The sequence below is a fragment of the Nerophis ophidion genome, linkage group LG11 (genome assembly GCF_033978795.1).
Source record: "Nerophis ophidion isolate RoL-2023_Sa linkage group LG11, RoL_Noph_v1.0, whole genome shotgun sequence".
NCBI classification, from domain to species: Eukaryota; Metazoa; Chordata; class Actinopteri; order Syngnathiformes; family Syngnathidae; genus Nerophis; species Nerophis ophidion.
Window position 1 is genome coordinate 24516088 of NC_084621.1, and position 17479 is coordinate 24533566.

The 17479-nt window shown below is 37.0% G+C and overlaps 1 protein-coding gene across 1 annotated transcript in view; it reads right to left on the reverse strand.

Annotated features, from left to right (window-relative positions):
• Positions 1-2996: 2996 nt before the first annotated feature.
• Positions 2997-17479, reverse strand: part of tbx20 (T-box transcription factor 20) — a 28371-nt gene continuing 13888 nt past the window's right edge. Inside the window, exons 7-8 of the mRNA XM_061915454.1 lie at positions 8916-9028; positions 2997-6595 (exon numbers count right to left, since the gene is read on the reverse strand). Coding sequence (XP_061771438.1) covers positions 6297-6595; positions 8916-9028 — 412 coding nt within the window. The 3' untranslated portion in view covers positions 2997-6296. The remainder of the gene's footprint in view (positions 6596-8915; positions 9029-17479) is intronic.

Genomic DNA, 17479 nt, shown 5'->3' on the forward strand with positions numbered 1-17479 from the left:
TTTGCAGAAAAAAAAAGACTTACATGAATGGGTTTTGTACTTGCGAACCGTTTTCTTTAATCAATTAATTTTATTTCATTTTACCTGTGAATTGTTTTTTTAGTTGGAAAAAAAACCTTGTTGTACTTGCAGAATTTTTTTTATACTTGCAGATCGTTGTTTTATTTGCAGAAAATATATATATGTATATATATATATATATTCATTTTTTTTATTTTATTTTTTACTTGCTATCATTTAATTAAATGGAAGAAAATTGTTTTTTTGCTTTCAAATTGTTTTTTATATAATAATTTCAATTTTTTACTTGTGAATCTTTGGGCGTGAGTAAAACAATTTGTGTGTTTGTGGAGTTTTGGCAGAAATTTCACTCCATAGTTGATTCTTGTATTCATACAGCAACTCAACTTTACATTTATTTGTTACTTTTTTATTGTTAATTTTTATTTTATTTGAATTCCTACTGTATTTTTTTTAACTTTATTTTCTTTTGTAGTTTATTTTTTAAATTTATTATCAGATTTATTAGAAATATTTATTGCTCTGTGCTGCTACAGAAAACAGTTTTTGATCGAAATTGACGGAGGTCTGATAAATCAATGTGTTTATTTACAGTGCTGTTAGATTCTACATCATATATATATATATATATATATATATATATATATATATATATATATATACATATATATATATATATATATATATGTGTATATATTTATATATTTATAAATATATATATGTTTATATATTTATATATTTATAAATATATATATGTGTATATGTATATATATGTATACACGTGTATCTATATCCATGTATATCTATATAGATCTGTATATGTATAAATGTATAAATGGATATATACGTGTATATGTGTATGTATATATCTGTATATATATATACATATATATATATATATATATATATACATATACACATATATACATACATATATATACACATAGAACTTGAATACACCTCACGGTGATGCTTAGACACGTCATCAGTGATAAACCCGGGGTCATAGGGTGTTTCAAGCCTTAAATCATCAGACACCCTCGCCCAGGCGACCCAGTCGGGGGTGATCAGACCCCAGCCTGTGTCCAAGTAGCGCACCACGGATCCCCCTATGGATCCACAGCCACCGGGAGGCCTTTTCTGCGGCCTCAAGGATGTTTTTGCTGGCTTTTCTCGATTGCAGTCCTCTAATGCCAATGATTTTGAACACACGCTGTAGTGAGTGACCAGTAAAACCCCTGCACCCAATTTCCACTGGTTCACAACAGGCTCTCCAGCCGTTAATTCAACACTCTGCTGTGAGCTCAGCGTATTTGGCCCTCTTTCCCTCATTTGCTTCGGCAATTCGCTCTTCCCAGGGCACAGTCAGCTCCAGTAGCACCACTTGCTTGGTCGACTCCCATGTTAACACCATGTCTGGGCGGAGTGACGTGGTAGCGATCTTGGCGAGGAACTTGACGGTGGTGAGGAGCCCTCCTGAGAAGTTGGGATGGCGGTTTGCCTTCTGTCCTGCTCTGATGAAGGTGATTGACTGCTTCGGGGCGGCCTGGGACTAGCTGTTTGTATCGCTGCGCAGATAGATTCCGCCAGGGTTTATAAAACTTGGTCGTGGCGCCAGCGATACCGCCCCTCCCCTAGTGCCTTTGGGCAACAACTCAGGATGTGCACCATATATATAATGTGTAATATACATATATATAATGTGTATATATGTATGTATACATATGTATATATATGTGTGTATATACATATATATATATGTTTATATATATGTATTTATATAAACACACACATATATATATATATATATATATATATATATATATGTATGTATGTGTATATATGTACAGTGGGGCAAAAATGTATTTAGTCAGCCACCGATTGTGCAAGTTCTCCCACTTAAAATGAAGACAAAGGTCTGTAATTTTCATCATAGGTACACTTCAACTGTGAGAGACAGAATGTGGAAAAAAAATCCAGGAATTCACATTGTAGAAATTTTAAAGAATTTACTTGTAAATTATGGTGGAAAATAAGTATTTGGTCAACCATTCAAAGGTCTCACTGATGGAAGGAAGTTTTGGCTCAAAATCTCATGATACATGGCCCCATTCATTCTTTCCTTAACCAGGATCAGTCGTCCTGTCCCCTTAGCAGAAAAAGAGCCCCAAAGCATGATGTTTCCACCCCCATGTGTTCTTGGGATGAAATTTAGTAGTCTTCTTCTTTCCCTGATACAGCAGGGGATTGGGAGAATGTCATGTGGTCAGATGAAACCAAAATAGAACTTTTTGGTATAAACTCAATTCGTCGTGTTTGGAGGAAAAAGAATACAGAGTTGGATCCCAAGAACACCAAACCTACTGTGAAGCATGGGGGTGGAAACATCATGCTTTTGGGCTGTTTTTCTGCTAAGGGGACAGAACAATTGATCCGTGTTAAGGAAGGAATGAATGGGGCCATGTATCGTGAGCCAAAACCTCCTTCCACCAGTGAGAGCTTTGAATGGTTGACCAAATACTTAATTTCCACCATAATTTTTACAAATAAATTCTTTAAAATTCCTACAATGTGAATTCCTAGATTTTATTTTCACATTCGGTCTCTCACAGTTGAAGTGTACCTGTGATGAAAATTACAGACCTCTGTCATCATTTTAAGTGGGAGAACTTGCACAATCGGTGGCTGACTAAATACTTTTTTGCCCCACTGTATATATATGTATGTATGTATGTATATGTATATATATATATATATATATATATATATATAATACATGTATGTATGTATGTATAAAAAAACACAGAGGCTATTTCATCCCTACAAGCCTGTTTCGCAGGTTTCCAAACCAGTGAAAATAAATATTTGTTCTAGTTCAATAAGTATACGTAAATAAGAAGTCTTGGTTCATTCTTCTGTGACTCATCATGGACAAAAACATGAATAAATAAGAAAAGAGGTCAGTGTTTGGGTGGTGATATACAGTATATTTCTCTACTTTGACAAGTCACGTGTTGCATTATTTTCAGAGAACATAATAAATATATTGCACTTAAATAAAATAAACTCAACAACACAGCCCTGTTTGGTGCTCAGATTACAAGGTAAAAAACAAAAACAAAACCTTTCAATGAAGCGGCGTCATTTTGTACATTTTACATTCATGGAAACAATAAATATTCAGTTTGACTTCCTGAAGTGTCTTTATGTACACGTTGTAACACTTTTAGCAGGGCTAGAGCGACAAGGACGGAAACTTTCTTAACGTAAACGTGCGTTGGTGGGATACAAAATGAGGGAGTTTCGCGTCCAAATACTGTCTGCGTGTGATGAGTCCTTGTTTGAAGTTTGAAGGCTCCATATGGACGAGAGAGACAAAGACAATGGAGGTTCAATGACTACCTTTTGAATGTTTCCAAGGGAAGTCAACCTTTCTCTTTGACAGAAACCCAGACATAAAAGAATAACATACTTGCCAACCTTGAGACCTCTGAATTCGGGAAATAGGGGGGGCGGGAGAGTTAGTGCTGCAAGGGGTTCTAGGTATTTGTTGTGTTGTGTTACGGTGCGGATGTTCTCCTGAAATGTGTTTTTTCATTCTTGTTTGGTGTGGGTTCACAGTGTTGCGCACATTTGTAACAGTCTTAAAGGCCTACTGAAACCCACTACTACAGATAGTTTATATATCAATGATGAAATCTTAACATTGCAACACATCCCAATGCGGCCGGTTTAGTTTACTAAATTGCGATTTTAAATTTCCCGCGAGGTATCCTGTTGAAAACGTCGCGGAATGATGACGCTTATGATGACGCGTGTTTGTGACGTCTCGGGTTGGAGAGGACATATTAGCCCAGCACCACACACGGCTAAAAGTAGTCTCTTTTCATCGCATAATTACACAGTATTTTGGACATTCTGTGTTGCTGAATATTTTGCAATTTGTTCAATTAATAATGGAGTCTATAAAGTACAATGCTGTTGGTGGAAAGCGGTGGGTTGCAGCTGCCTTTAGCAACCGAAACACAGCCTGTGTTTCTTTGTTTGTTGTGAAGCTTTAACTCAAAGCGGTCAAGCGAACATGTTTCTCTATCACATGTCAACCAATTGTGATATTAAGTCGGCTCTTACAGGAGACTTCAGCGGATTATGCGACCTCCTCCTGCAGCTGTCAAAAAGGCAGCTGTGATCTTGGCTCCTCCAATGGCTTCTTTTAGAGACACTGGTATGACTTTATAATCTCACTAAAACACTATTAACACAATAAGCAGATAAGGGATTTTGCAGAATTATCCTAGTAAATCAATCAATCAATCAATCAATCAATGTTTACTTATATAGCCCTAATGTGTCTAATAACATCAGAATCACTCCCACTGCCGCCGCCTGGAGCCGTCACCTTTTATTTTTTTATTTTTTTTATTTAGTGCTTCACTCTAACTTTCCTCATCGACAAATCTTTCATCCTCGCTCAAATTAATGGGGAAATCGTCGCTTTCTTGGTCGGAATCGCTCACGCTGCTGGTGGCTATGATTATAAACAATGTGAGGATGTGAGGAGCCTTCACACCGGTGACGTCACGCGCACATCGTCTGCTACTTCCGGTACAGGCAAGGGTTTTTTATCAGCGACCAAAAGTTGCGATCTTTATCGTGGATGATCTTTACTAATGAAAATATGGCAATATCGCGAAATGATCAAGTATGACACAGAATGGACCTGCTATCCCCGTTTGAATAAGAAAATCTCATTTCAGTAGGCCTTTAAAGTTGTTTATACGGCCACCCTCAGTGTGACGTGTATGGCTGTTGACCAAGTATGCCTTTCATTCACTTGTGTGTGTCTCATATATTATGGGACTGGGCCGGCACACTGTTTGTATTAAGGGAAAGCGGACGTGATGACAGGTTGTAGAGGACGCTAAAGGCAGTTCCTTTAAGTCATGCCCCCAATATTGTGGTCCGGGTGGAAATCGGGAGAATCAGGAGGGTTGGCAAGTATTGGAAACGGGGACGTTTCTCGGAAGGAACTTTGGTTTTTAAACACTTGAGCCTAAAGAACATGGTAAAAAAGTGTCAAAAGACGCTTTAGGAATGAACATTAGAGACCTTGCCAAATGTCGGCGGCGGTTGGTAGCTCACCGTTTGAGAGCTAGCATCTTTTTTTCAAACTCTTAACGGACAAATGACCGGAAAGTTCTTCATTGTGAGCTAATTCTCCAACTTGCTCCACGGCGTCCTTGTTTTTCAATGTTAGAACGAGCTAGCTAAACCAGTTCATTGTAAACAATGAAGAGTTTGGCCTGTTAGCTTGAGCGACCGCAGGAAGCTAAGTTTGTTATTTTGAAGCATCAGCGTAAACAAACAAAAATGTTTTTTGAGGAGTTCAAGTACCTGGGAGTCTTGTTCACGAGTGAGGGAAGAGTGGATCAGGAGATCGACAGGTGCGGCGTCTTCAGTAATGCGGACGCTGTATCGATTTGAAGGAGCTGAGCCGGAAGGCAAAGCTCTCAATTTACCGGTCGATCTACGTTCCCATTCTCACCTATGGTCATGAGCTTTGGGTTATGACCGAAAGGACAAGATCACGGGTACAAGCAGCCGAAAGGAGTTTCCTAGAGATAGGGTGAGAAGCTCTGTCATCCGGGAGGAACTCAAAGTAAAGTCACTGCTCCTCCGCATCGAGAGGATCCAGATGAGGTGGTTCGGTCATCTGGTCTGGATGCCACCCGAAGACCTCCCTAGGGAGGTGTTTAGGGCATGTCTGACTGGTAGGAGGTCACGGGGAAGACCCAGGACACGTTGGGTAGACTATGTCTCCCGGCTGGCCTGGGGACGCCTCGGGATCCCCCGGGAAGAGCTGGACGAAGTGGCTGGGGAGAGGGAAGTCTGGGCTTCCCTGCTTAGGCTGCTGCCCCCGCGACCTGACTTTGGATAATTGGAAGAAGATGGATGGATGGATTTTGAGCTTTTCTACTTCAGTTAGCATGCATGCTAATGTTTGTGTAGCTCTTTATAGCGAGCGAACGCCGCGCCGCCATCTTTGTACGCCTTCACTTCCTGTTTCGTTGAAGAATTTGTCCAAAAGGCGGTAAGCGTCGTCTCCTCGCTTTTGGCAAAGTGTTGACATCGTGCGATGCGTTTGAGGTTCAAGGTCCAGTCGGCCATCTGGTCAGCCTCAGGAAGGACAACGACCTCGCCGATGTTGTGTCAGGACGTTGCTTGAAGTGTTTTTTGTGGGACTATTTACACAGGGAGGGCGTGAGGGGGCGGAGTCATACGAAGGGCGTCATGACGGTGGAGGAGTGGCGCAGGCCCTGGATGGCGGCGTAGGGTCCCTGCTGGAAGTAGTGGTGGTAGCGAGGCATGTGGAAGGAGGGGAAGGACGGCCCGCTGCCCTGCATGGGGGTCAGGGGCAGGCCCAGCCGGCCGTAGGGGGGCAGGGAGCCCTGGATGGGGTGTGGCAGCGAGGCGGACAAAGACTGCGGGCCCGCCTGGAAGCCAGAGAAGCCCGAAGTGGTGCCGGCCACCCAGGAACTCAGAGACAGGTTGTCTGACGCGCTGAAGGCAGAACCTGTCGGCACATCAAGCATGTCATCATCATCATCATCATCATCATCATCAACATAATCCTAAACATAATCTTCATCATTCACATCATCATCATCATACTAAACATAATCATCACCATCATCCTGAACATCTTCATCCTCATCATTGTCATCATCTTCATCATCATCCTAAACATAATCTTCATCATTGTCATCATCATCATCCTAAACATATTCATCTTCATCATTGTAATATTCATCATCATCATCCTAAACATATTCCTCTTCATCATTGTAATATTCATCATCATCATCCTAAACATATTCATCTTCATCATTGTAATATTCATCATCATCATCCTAAACATATTCATCTTCATCATTGTCATCATCTTCATCATCCTAAACATAATCTTCATCATTCACATCATCATTCTTAACATCTTAATCCTCATCATTGTCATCATCCTAAACATCTTCATCCTCATCATTGTCATCATCATCATCATCCTACACATAATCATCATTCACATCATCATCATCCTAAACATATTCATTTTCATCATTGTCATCATCTTCATCATCATCCTAAACATAATCATCATTCACATCATCATCATCCTAAACATATTCATTTTCATCATTGTCATCATCATCATCCTAAACATATTCATCTTCATCATTGTAATATTCATCATCATCATCCTAAACATATTCATCTTCATCATTGTAATATTCATCATCATCATCCTAAACATATTCATCTTCATCATTGTAATATTCATCATCATCATCCTAAACATATTCATCTTCATCATTGTCATCATCCTAAACATAATCATCTTCTTCATCATCCTAAACATAATCATCATTCACATCATCTTCATCATCATACTAAACATATTCATCTTCATCATTGTCATCATCATCCTAAACATATTCATCTTCATCATTGTCATCATCCTAAACATAATCATCTTCTTCATCACCATCCTAAACATAATCTTCATCATTCACATCATCTTCTTCATCATACTAAACATATTCATCTTCATCATTGTCATCATCATCCTAAACATATTCATCTTCATCATTTTCATCACCATCCTAAACATATTCATCTTCATCATTATCATCATCCTAAACATATTCATCTTCATCATTGTCATCTTCTTCATCATCCTAAACATATTCAACTGCATCATTGTCATCTTCATCATCATCCTAAACATATTCATTATCATCATTATCATCAACCTAAACATATTCATCTTCATCATTGTCATCATCATCCTAAACATATTCGTCTTCATCATTGTCATTATCATCTTCATCCTAAACATTCATCTTCATCATTATTATCATCATCATTATCCTAAACATATTCATCTTCATCATTGTCATCTTCATCATGATCCTAAACATATTCAACTGCATCATTGTCATCTTCATCATCATCCTAAACATATTCATTATCATCATCATCCTAAACATATTCATCTTCATCATTGTCATCTTTATCATCATCCTAAATATATTCATCATCATCATCATCCTAAACATATTCATCTTCATCATTGTCATCTTCGGCGTCATCATTGTCATCTTAATCATCATCTAAACATATTCATCTTCATCATTATCATCATCATCATCCTAAACATATTCATCTTCATCATTATCATCATCATCCTAAACATATTCATCTTCATCATTGTCATCTTCATCATCATCTTCAAACATATTCATCTTCATCATTGTCATCATCATCATCCTAAACATATTAATCTTCATCATTGTCATCATCATCCTAAACATATTCATCTTCATCATTATCATCATCATCATCCTAAACATATTAATCTTCATCATTGTCATCATCATCCTAAACATATTCATCTTCATCATTGGCATCTTCATCATCTTAAACATTTTTTTCTTCATTATCATCTTCATCATCACCATCGTCACCTCCTCACTACCACTACCATCATCTTCATCACAAGATCGTCGTTATACTCATCCTCGCCTTCATCTTCATTCTCCTCACATCAACCTCAGATCACCATCCTCATCCTCTTCATCATCATCATCAACCTCACATCCCTAGCTTCACCTTCATTATTCTCACCATCTTCATCCTCACCCTCCTTGACCTCTTCATCCTCATCATCACTATCATCGTCTTCACAAACATCACATTACTATCTTCATCCTCATCCTTACGCCACCATCATCATCCTCACCATCTTCAATATCACCATCATCATCATCCTCCCCATCCTCACATCACCATCTTCATCCCTACGTCACCATCATCATCCTCCCACACCGAAGGCTCACCTCTGCCATGAGGCGTGTGACCGTCGTCTCCCAGGCCGTCGTCCTCGCCGGCGTAGGTCCTGATGGGCGAGCGGGCGTACGAGTGCTTGTGGATGAGATTCTCAACACTTTCCCTGCAGCACGAGTCCAAGAGAAACACCCGGAAATAAATCTCCTTGTTTTGTTTTTCCCCCAACACGTTAATCGTTATATTCTCTTAATATTATTATGTTGATAGTTGTACTAGCACACCTGCATATAAAGCACTTTACCCCATTTTCGACTGTAATTATCAAAAAACTTATTAGTTTGTGACAGCTGAGGTGTAATTGCTCCATACGTCCACCAGGGAGTGTCAATGATCCCAAAGTGTAATTTTGAGTAGTTATTCATCTTCTTCAGGGGTCACCAACGCGGTGCCCACGGGCACCAGGTAGCCCGTAAGGACCAGATGAGTCGCCCGCTGGCCTGTTCTAAAAATAGCTCAAATAGCAGCACTTACCAGTGAGCTGCCTCTATTTTTTTCATTGTATTTATTTACTAGCAAGCTGGTCTCGCTTTACTCGACGTTTTTAATTCTAAGAGAGACAAAACTTAAATAGAATTTGAAAATCCAAGAAAATATTCTAAAGATTTGGTCTTCACTTTTTTAAATAAACTCATTTATTTTTTTACTTTGCTTCTTATAACTTTCAGAAAGACAATTTTAGAGAAAAAATACAACCTTAAAAATGATTTTAGGATTTTTAAACACATATACATTTTTATCTTTTAAATTCCTTCCTCTTCTTTCTTGACAATTTAAATCAATGTTCAAGTATTTTTTTTAATTGTAAAAAAATTATAAATACATTTTAATTTAATTCTTCATTTTAGCTTCTGTTTTTTCAACGAAAAATATTTGTGAAATATTTCTTCATACTAATTATGATTAAAATTCCCAAAAAATATTCTGGCAAATCTAGAAAATCTGCAGAATCAAATTTAAATCTTATTTCAAAGTGGATTTTAACCTATTTAAAACATGTCATCAAAATTCTAAAATTAATCTTAATCAGGAAAAAATACTAATGATGTTCCATAAATTCTTTTTTGAATTTTTTCAAAAAGATTCGAATTAGCTGGTTTTTCTTTTCATTTTTTTCGGTTGAATTTTGAATTTTAAAGAGTCAAAATTAAAGATAAACTATGTTTCAAAATTTTATTTTCATTTTTTTCGTGTTTTCTTGTCTTTTAAACCATTCAATTAAGTGTTTTTTTCATAATTTATTCTCTAAAAAAACCTTCCATAAAAGGAAAAAAAATGAAAGACGGAATGACAGAAAGAAATACCCATTTTTTATATATATTTAGATTTATTTATTAAAGGTAAATTGAGCAAATTGGCTATTTCTGGCAATTTATTTAAGTGTGTATCAAACTGGTAGCCCTTCGCATTAATCAGTACCCAAGAAGTAGCTCTTGGTTTCAAAAAGGTTGGTGACCCCTGTTCTTGATTAATTTTATTGGTTGAAAGTTTTCTTTCAATCTTTTAGTTGCAAATGATGCATTAACGTGCAAACATTTTTTAATTAATTACAATAAATATTGACAACTTCGATTGTTTTTTTCGCTTTTTTAAAAAGACTTCTATTCCTGAAGAAAATGTGAACATATTTATAGTTTCAAAGGACTAAAAGGTCATTTCTACCTACCAACCTAAATGAGCAGAACATTTTGGCCACATTGAATATGTCGGCACCTAAATTTTTAAATTTGTTTCTTTGGTGAAATAACATGACAATGTATTTTGATGTTTACTGCTATAATTGCAGCTTAAGCAGTAAAATATGATGACATTTGTACGAAGGGTGACGATTATTCGGTGTAGTAAATTATAACTAGATGAGGCAAATCCTGAAGGAATTGCGTGTGAATGCTCCAATGCTGAAGTTGAACTGATTTTTTTTTTTTTTTTAAGAATTGTTGAAGTACAGCACACAATTCCCAAACAGGCTGAATATTTTGAAGTTGAAATGGTTTGAATCCTATGAAAAATGTGGGAGTTGTGGAACTTTGAAGAATGTCCCATTGATTTTAATGGGAATTTCCCCAAAATTTGGGAGATTCGGGAAAAGCGGAAAATTTCTTTGAAAATAGTAAAAAGAAAAAAACTAATTTAATGAGTTGAAATGATTGGTGTTGGAATTTTTCAAATCAGCTGAGAAATGATGAAGTAGTAAAATTTTTAAATACGTAATGGTGTTAGGGAAATCCTGGAATTTCGGAAAAATTGTTATTTTTTTACAGTTCGACAAACAACATTTTTGTCTGTCCTGATTAAGAGGAATGTTTGAAAAATGTGGAAGGAGTAGTCGCCAGAAAAAGGGTTTGAAAAAAAAGGGAATTCTAGGAATTCCTGGAATTTTTTGGAACTTAGAAAAATGAATTTCCAAGATGTGTGGAATATGTTGTAGGTGGAATGGTTTGAATGGGTTGGAAAAATGGCAATGGTAAAAAGTTAGAAAAGTGGCCAATTCATTTTGAATGGGAAAAAAAATGGAATTCTGGGAAATCTGGTTATGTTTTGAATTTTTCAAAGGAAAGCCTGCGAATCCCAAACAGGCTGAACAGTTTGAAGTTGGAACGGTTTTAATCAGGTAAAAAATTTGAGAGTTGTGGAACTTTGAATGTCCAAAATTTGGGAATTTCGGGAAAAGTGGGATGTTTTTTGTTTTTCTTTAAGGGCTTAGAGGATATTAAATGGTTGGATGGTTGTAAGGTGAAAAAAACAAACTTGGATGGTCTGAATGAGTTGAAATGGTTGGGGTTGTAATTTCTTAAATCGACCGAGAAATGTTGACGTACTAACATGTTGAATTGAGAAATGGTATAAGGGAATTCCTGTACATTCGGGAAAACCGGGATTTTTTTACAGTTCGAAAAACAACTTTGTCGTTTGTCCTGATTAAGAGGAATGTTTGGACAGTGGAACGGTTAAAGTGGGTTGATAAATGTGGCAGGAGTAGTCGCCAGTAAAAATGGTTTGAAAACAAACAGGAATTCTGGGAATTCCTGGAATTTTTGGGAACTTAGAAAATTGAATGTCCAAGATGAGTGGAATATGTTGAAGGTGTAATGGTTTGAATGGGTTGAAAAATGTGGAAATGGTGAAAAGTTTGAAAAATGGCCAATTCATTTTGAATGACAAAAACCTGAAATTCTGGGAAATCCGGGATTTTTTTTTAATTTTTCAAGGGAAAGCCTGTGATTCCCGAATAGGCTGAACAGTTTGAAACCGGAACGGTTTGAATCAAGTTAAAAATGTGGGAGTTACGGAACTTTGAAGAATGTCTCATTTATTTCAATGGGAATTTCCCAAAATTTGTGAATTTCAGGAAAAGTACGATTTATTTTTTTATTTTTTTTAATGGGACAAGCGGTAGAAAATTGAAGGATGGATGGAAGGGGGAAAAAATTGAATGGTCTGAATGAATTGAAATGGTTGGTGTTGGAATTTCTCAAATCGACCGAGAAATGTTGACGTAGTAACATGTTTAATTGAAAAATGGTATTAGGGAATTCCTGGACATTCGGGAAAACCGGGATTTTTTTGCAGTTCAAAAAACCACTTTGTCATTTGTCCTGATTAAGAAGAATATTTTGACGGTGAAACGATTGAAATGGGTTGAAAATTTGGACGAAGTAGTTGCCAGATAAAAGGGGTTGAAAAAACGGGAATTCCTGGAATTTTTTTTAACTTTTAAAAATTTATGTCTGAGATGAGTGGAATATGCTGAAGGTGGAATGGGTTAAAAATGTTGAAATGGTGAAAAGTTTGAAAAATGGCCAATTCATTTTGAATGGGGAAAAAAACTGGAATTCTGGGAAATCTGGTTATGTTTTGAATTTTTCAAGGGAAAACCTGCGATTCCCAAACAGGCTGAACAGTTTGAAGTTGTAACGGTTTGAATCAGTTGAAAAATGTGGGAGTTGTGGAACTTTGAAGAATGTCCCATTGATTTCAATGGGAATTTCCCCAAATTTGGGAATTTCAGGAAAAGTGGGATTTTTTTATTTTTATTTTTTTTTAAGGGACAAGTGGTAATAAATGGTTGGATGGATGTAAGGTGAAAAAAAACTTGAATGGTCTGAATGAGTTGAAATGGTTGGTGTTGGAATTTTCAAATCTGTCGATAAATGTTGAAGTGGTAACATTTTTAATTATTAAGGATTACGTATTAAGGAATTCCTGAAATTTCAGGAAAATCTGGAATTTTTACAGTTCGAAAAAACAACTTTTTTTTTGGTCCTGATTGAGAGGAATGTTTTGACAGTGGAATGGTTGAAGTGGGTTGAAGAATGTAGAAGGAGTCGTCGCCCAAAAAAAGGGTTTTAAAAAACGGGAATTTCTGGAATTTTTTTTAACTTGTTTAAATGTCCAGGATGAGTTGAAAGTGGAATGGGTTGAAAAATCTGGAAACGGGGGAAGTTTGAAAAATGGACAACTTATTTTGAATGGGAAAAATGTCCCGGAAAACCTGGAAATCTTCAGAATTTGTCAAGGGAAAGCCTGCGATACCCGAATAGGCTGAACAGTTGGAAGTTGGAACAGTTTGAATCGGGTGTCTTGTCATAACACAGTGACACAAATCGTGTGTGTGTGTGTGTGTGTGTGTGTGTGTGAGTGTGTGTGTGTGTGTGTGTGTGTGTGTGTGTGTGTGTGTGTTTTGGCAATGCTGACTTAATGGGGACATCGCTCTGTTTACACAGTCACCTTTAGGGGACTTCTGACGGTATGGGGACCCTTAAAGGGAAACATTTTTAAATGATAGCCAGATCCATTCTGAAGATGCCTAAGTCAGTTTTACGCTTAGGCTCATAAAACATGTTTACTGAAAAGTAGACATGTTTAACATCTAATTTGAGCTTTTTTTTTTTTTTTTAAATGGTCCTCAGTAGTCACGTACAAATGTGTGTGAACTATGCAAAATGATTTAAATCTGGTCCCCAAGAACCATATTAACTGTTTTTCCCCAGGGTCCCCAGTAAGAATGATCAGCACATTACTTCATCAATCCAGAGATTTAAAGACGTGTATGAGCTAACTGGGCAGTGGTCATTTTTACCTCATTTTTTTATGCCTCCACAACCTGTAGAAAGGGTGGTCCCCACAAGTCGTGAAAACGTTGTCCCCATTCCGTACAATAACCAGTATGTCTGTGTGAGCGTGTGTGTGTGTGTGTGTGTGTGTGTGTGTTTGTTCAGCATCATGACAGCCCTGGTCCACATTAGCCCCCCAATCAGGTTAGGAAAGTGCAATATCTGTCAGCAGACCAAATGTGTGTGTGTGTGTCACTGTCCCACCCCTTTGGTACACTAAGTCCCACAATGCACTGCAGGCGTGGGAGCGGGTGGGCGGAGCCTGTTGGCTTCAATCACTCAGTGCAGCCAATTGGATTAAAGTGTGTTTGAGTGCAGCAGGCGACTCCAGACTAATGCGATTTGTGCTGCTCCCCAAAGATCGATTGAGCGGGTCTAATTCACAGCCCTCAAAAAGTGTGTGTGTGTGTGTGTGTGTGTGTGTGTGTGTGTGTGTGTGTGTGTGTGTACACTTCACGATGCAGGATTGAAGGATACGAGCAGTTGGTTTGATTTCGGCTTTAGTGCGGTAATCAGGAATGATGAGAATCTGTCTGTGTGTGTGTGTGTGTGTGTGTGTGTGTGTGTGTGTGTGTGTGTGTGTGTGTGTGTGTGTGTGTGTGTGTGTATGTGTGTGTGTGGGTGTGTGTGTGTACACTTCACGATGCAGGATTGAAGGATACGAGCAGTTGGTTTGATGTCGGCTTTAGTGCGGTAATCAGGAATGATGAGTGTGTGTGTGTGTGTGTACAGCCCCTTGTATTTGTTAAGTTAAAGTACCAATGATAGTCAAACACACACACACACACACTAGGTGTGGTGAAATTTGTCCTCTGCATTTGACCCATCCCCTTGGGTGGTGAGGGGAGCAGTGAGCAGCAACGGTGCCTGCGCCCGGGAATCATTTTTGGTGATTTAACCCCCAGTTCCAACCCTTGGGGCTGAGTGCTTTACCTTCTTGAGACCTGAGAAAAAAGCCTACCTCTTAAGGACCAGCCTTGCTAGATATATACAGAATAGTAGAATAGATTGGACTTGATTGTCATTATATTTGCATATAACGACATTAAGGACTCCAACTTAAGGTGTGGTAGTGAGAACAAATATGGGATAAAAATAAATTACCCAAGCAATAATAAAGATAAAACTAAGAATTTAAATAAATAGTCAAATATCCAATAAACAATCCTGTACAATATACAAAATACTGTACAATATACAGAACAGCACAAAAGTGATAACAATCAGTGTCGGATGTATTGCACTCGAGGGGTAATATTGCACATTAGGGTATTAGGGTAGGATATTGTATAGATGTGTGTTTAGAACATTAATAATATATACATATGATGCAAGCCACAATTTTGCAAGAAAAACTTAGAATTTTGGCAGTATTATAATAAAGTCGTCATTTTACTCAACGCAAGTCAAAATGTTACAAGAAAAACTTAACATTTGTGCAATATTATGATAAAAGTTGGACTTTTACTCAATAACAGTCGCAATTTTACAAGAAAAGCTTAAAATTTGGGCAATTTTATGAAAAGAGTCATAATTTTACTGGACAAAAGCCACAATTTTATAAGAAAACTGTAACATTTTGGCAATATTATAATAATAATTGGAATTTTACTTAAAGTTATTAAAGTATGTTTCTATATATATTAAAAAACAACAACATTGTAATTAATTTTGACCAAACGGGGCGCATTTCATTTTCTTGCACACACTTGTTATTTCATATGTTGGCCAGAGGGGGAGCACTTTTAAAACCGACACACATGCGGGGTACACATATATATACATATATGTACCCCGCCTTCCGCCCGATTGTAGCTGAGATAGGCGCCAGCGCCCCCCGCGACCTCAAAAAGGGATTAAGCGGTAGAAAATGGATGGATGGATATGTGTGTTTAGTTTTTTGGTAATTAATTTTGGCCAAAGGGGGCACATTTTAATTTCTTACACACACTTGTTATTTCATATGTTGACCAGAGGGGGAGTACTTTAAATTTTACACACACTTGTTATTTCATATGTTGACCAGAGGGGGAGCATTTTTAAAACCGACACATTAGTCCATTTGAAAAATCCCTCCTTTTTGGGACCACCCTCATTTTGATAGATTTTACCATTTTGGCAGTATTATAATAAAAGTCGTCATTTTACTCAGCGCAAGTCAAAATGTTTCAATAAAAACTGAACATTTGTGCAATAGTATCATAAAAGTTGGAATTTTACTCAATAACAGTCACAATTTTAAATTAAGTACCAATGATTGTCACACACATACTAGATATGGCGAAATTATTCTCTGCATTTGACACAAGAAAAGCTTAAAATTTGGGCAATATTATGAAAAGAGTCATAATTTTACTGGACATAAGTCACAATTTTATAAGAAAACTAACATTTTGGCAATATTATAATAATAATTGGAATTTGAATTCAAGTTATTACAGTATGTCTCTCTCTCTATATATATATATTTAGAAAAAAATTGTAATTCATTTTGGCGCATTTCATTTTCTTGCACACACTTGTTATTTCATATGTTGTCCAGAGATGGAGCACTTTTAAAACCGACACACAGTCCATTTGAAAAATCCCTCCTTTATGGGACCACCCTCATTTTGATAGATTTTAACATTTTGGCCGAATTATAATAAAAGTCGTCATTTTACTCAGCGCAAGTCAAAATGTTTCAAGAAAAACTGAACATTTTTGCAATATTATAAATAAATAAATGGGTTGTACTTGTATAGCGCTTTTCTACCTTCAAAGTACTCAAAGCGCTTTGACACTACTTCCACATTTACCCATTCACACACACATTCACACACTGATGGAGGGAGCTGCCATGCAAGGCGCTAACCAGGACACATCAGGAGCAAGGGTGAAGTGTCTTGCTCAGGACACAACGGACGTGACGAGGTTGGTACTAGGTGGGAATTGAATCAGGGACCCTCGGGTTACGCACGGCCACTTTACCACTACGCCACGCCGTCCCAATATTAAGATAAAAGTTGGAACTTTACTCAACAAAAGTCACAATTTCATAAGAAAACTGTAAAATCGTATGATACTAATCTGAATTTTAATTGTCACTATTTTACAAGAACAACAAAAAATTGGCAATATTGTGATACAAATCTGCATTTTATATGACAAATGTCACCATTTTGCATTAAAAATTCATAATTTTACATTAAAAAGTAATACATTTACGAAAAAATTTTGTAATAGTACAGAAACAGAATATGAGAAATTGTTCCCAATTTTATTTTTAAAAAAGTTGACACATTGTGAGAAAAGGATTTTTAGTTAATTTTTTTAATTTATTTCTTTATTTACTTCAAGTTATTACAGTATATCTCTATATACATATTTATTTTTTTTTTTTTAGTTAATTTTGGCCAAAGGGGCCGCAATTAAATTTCTTACACATGTTTTTTCATATGTTG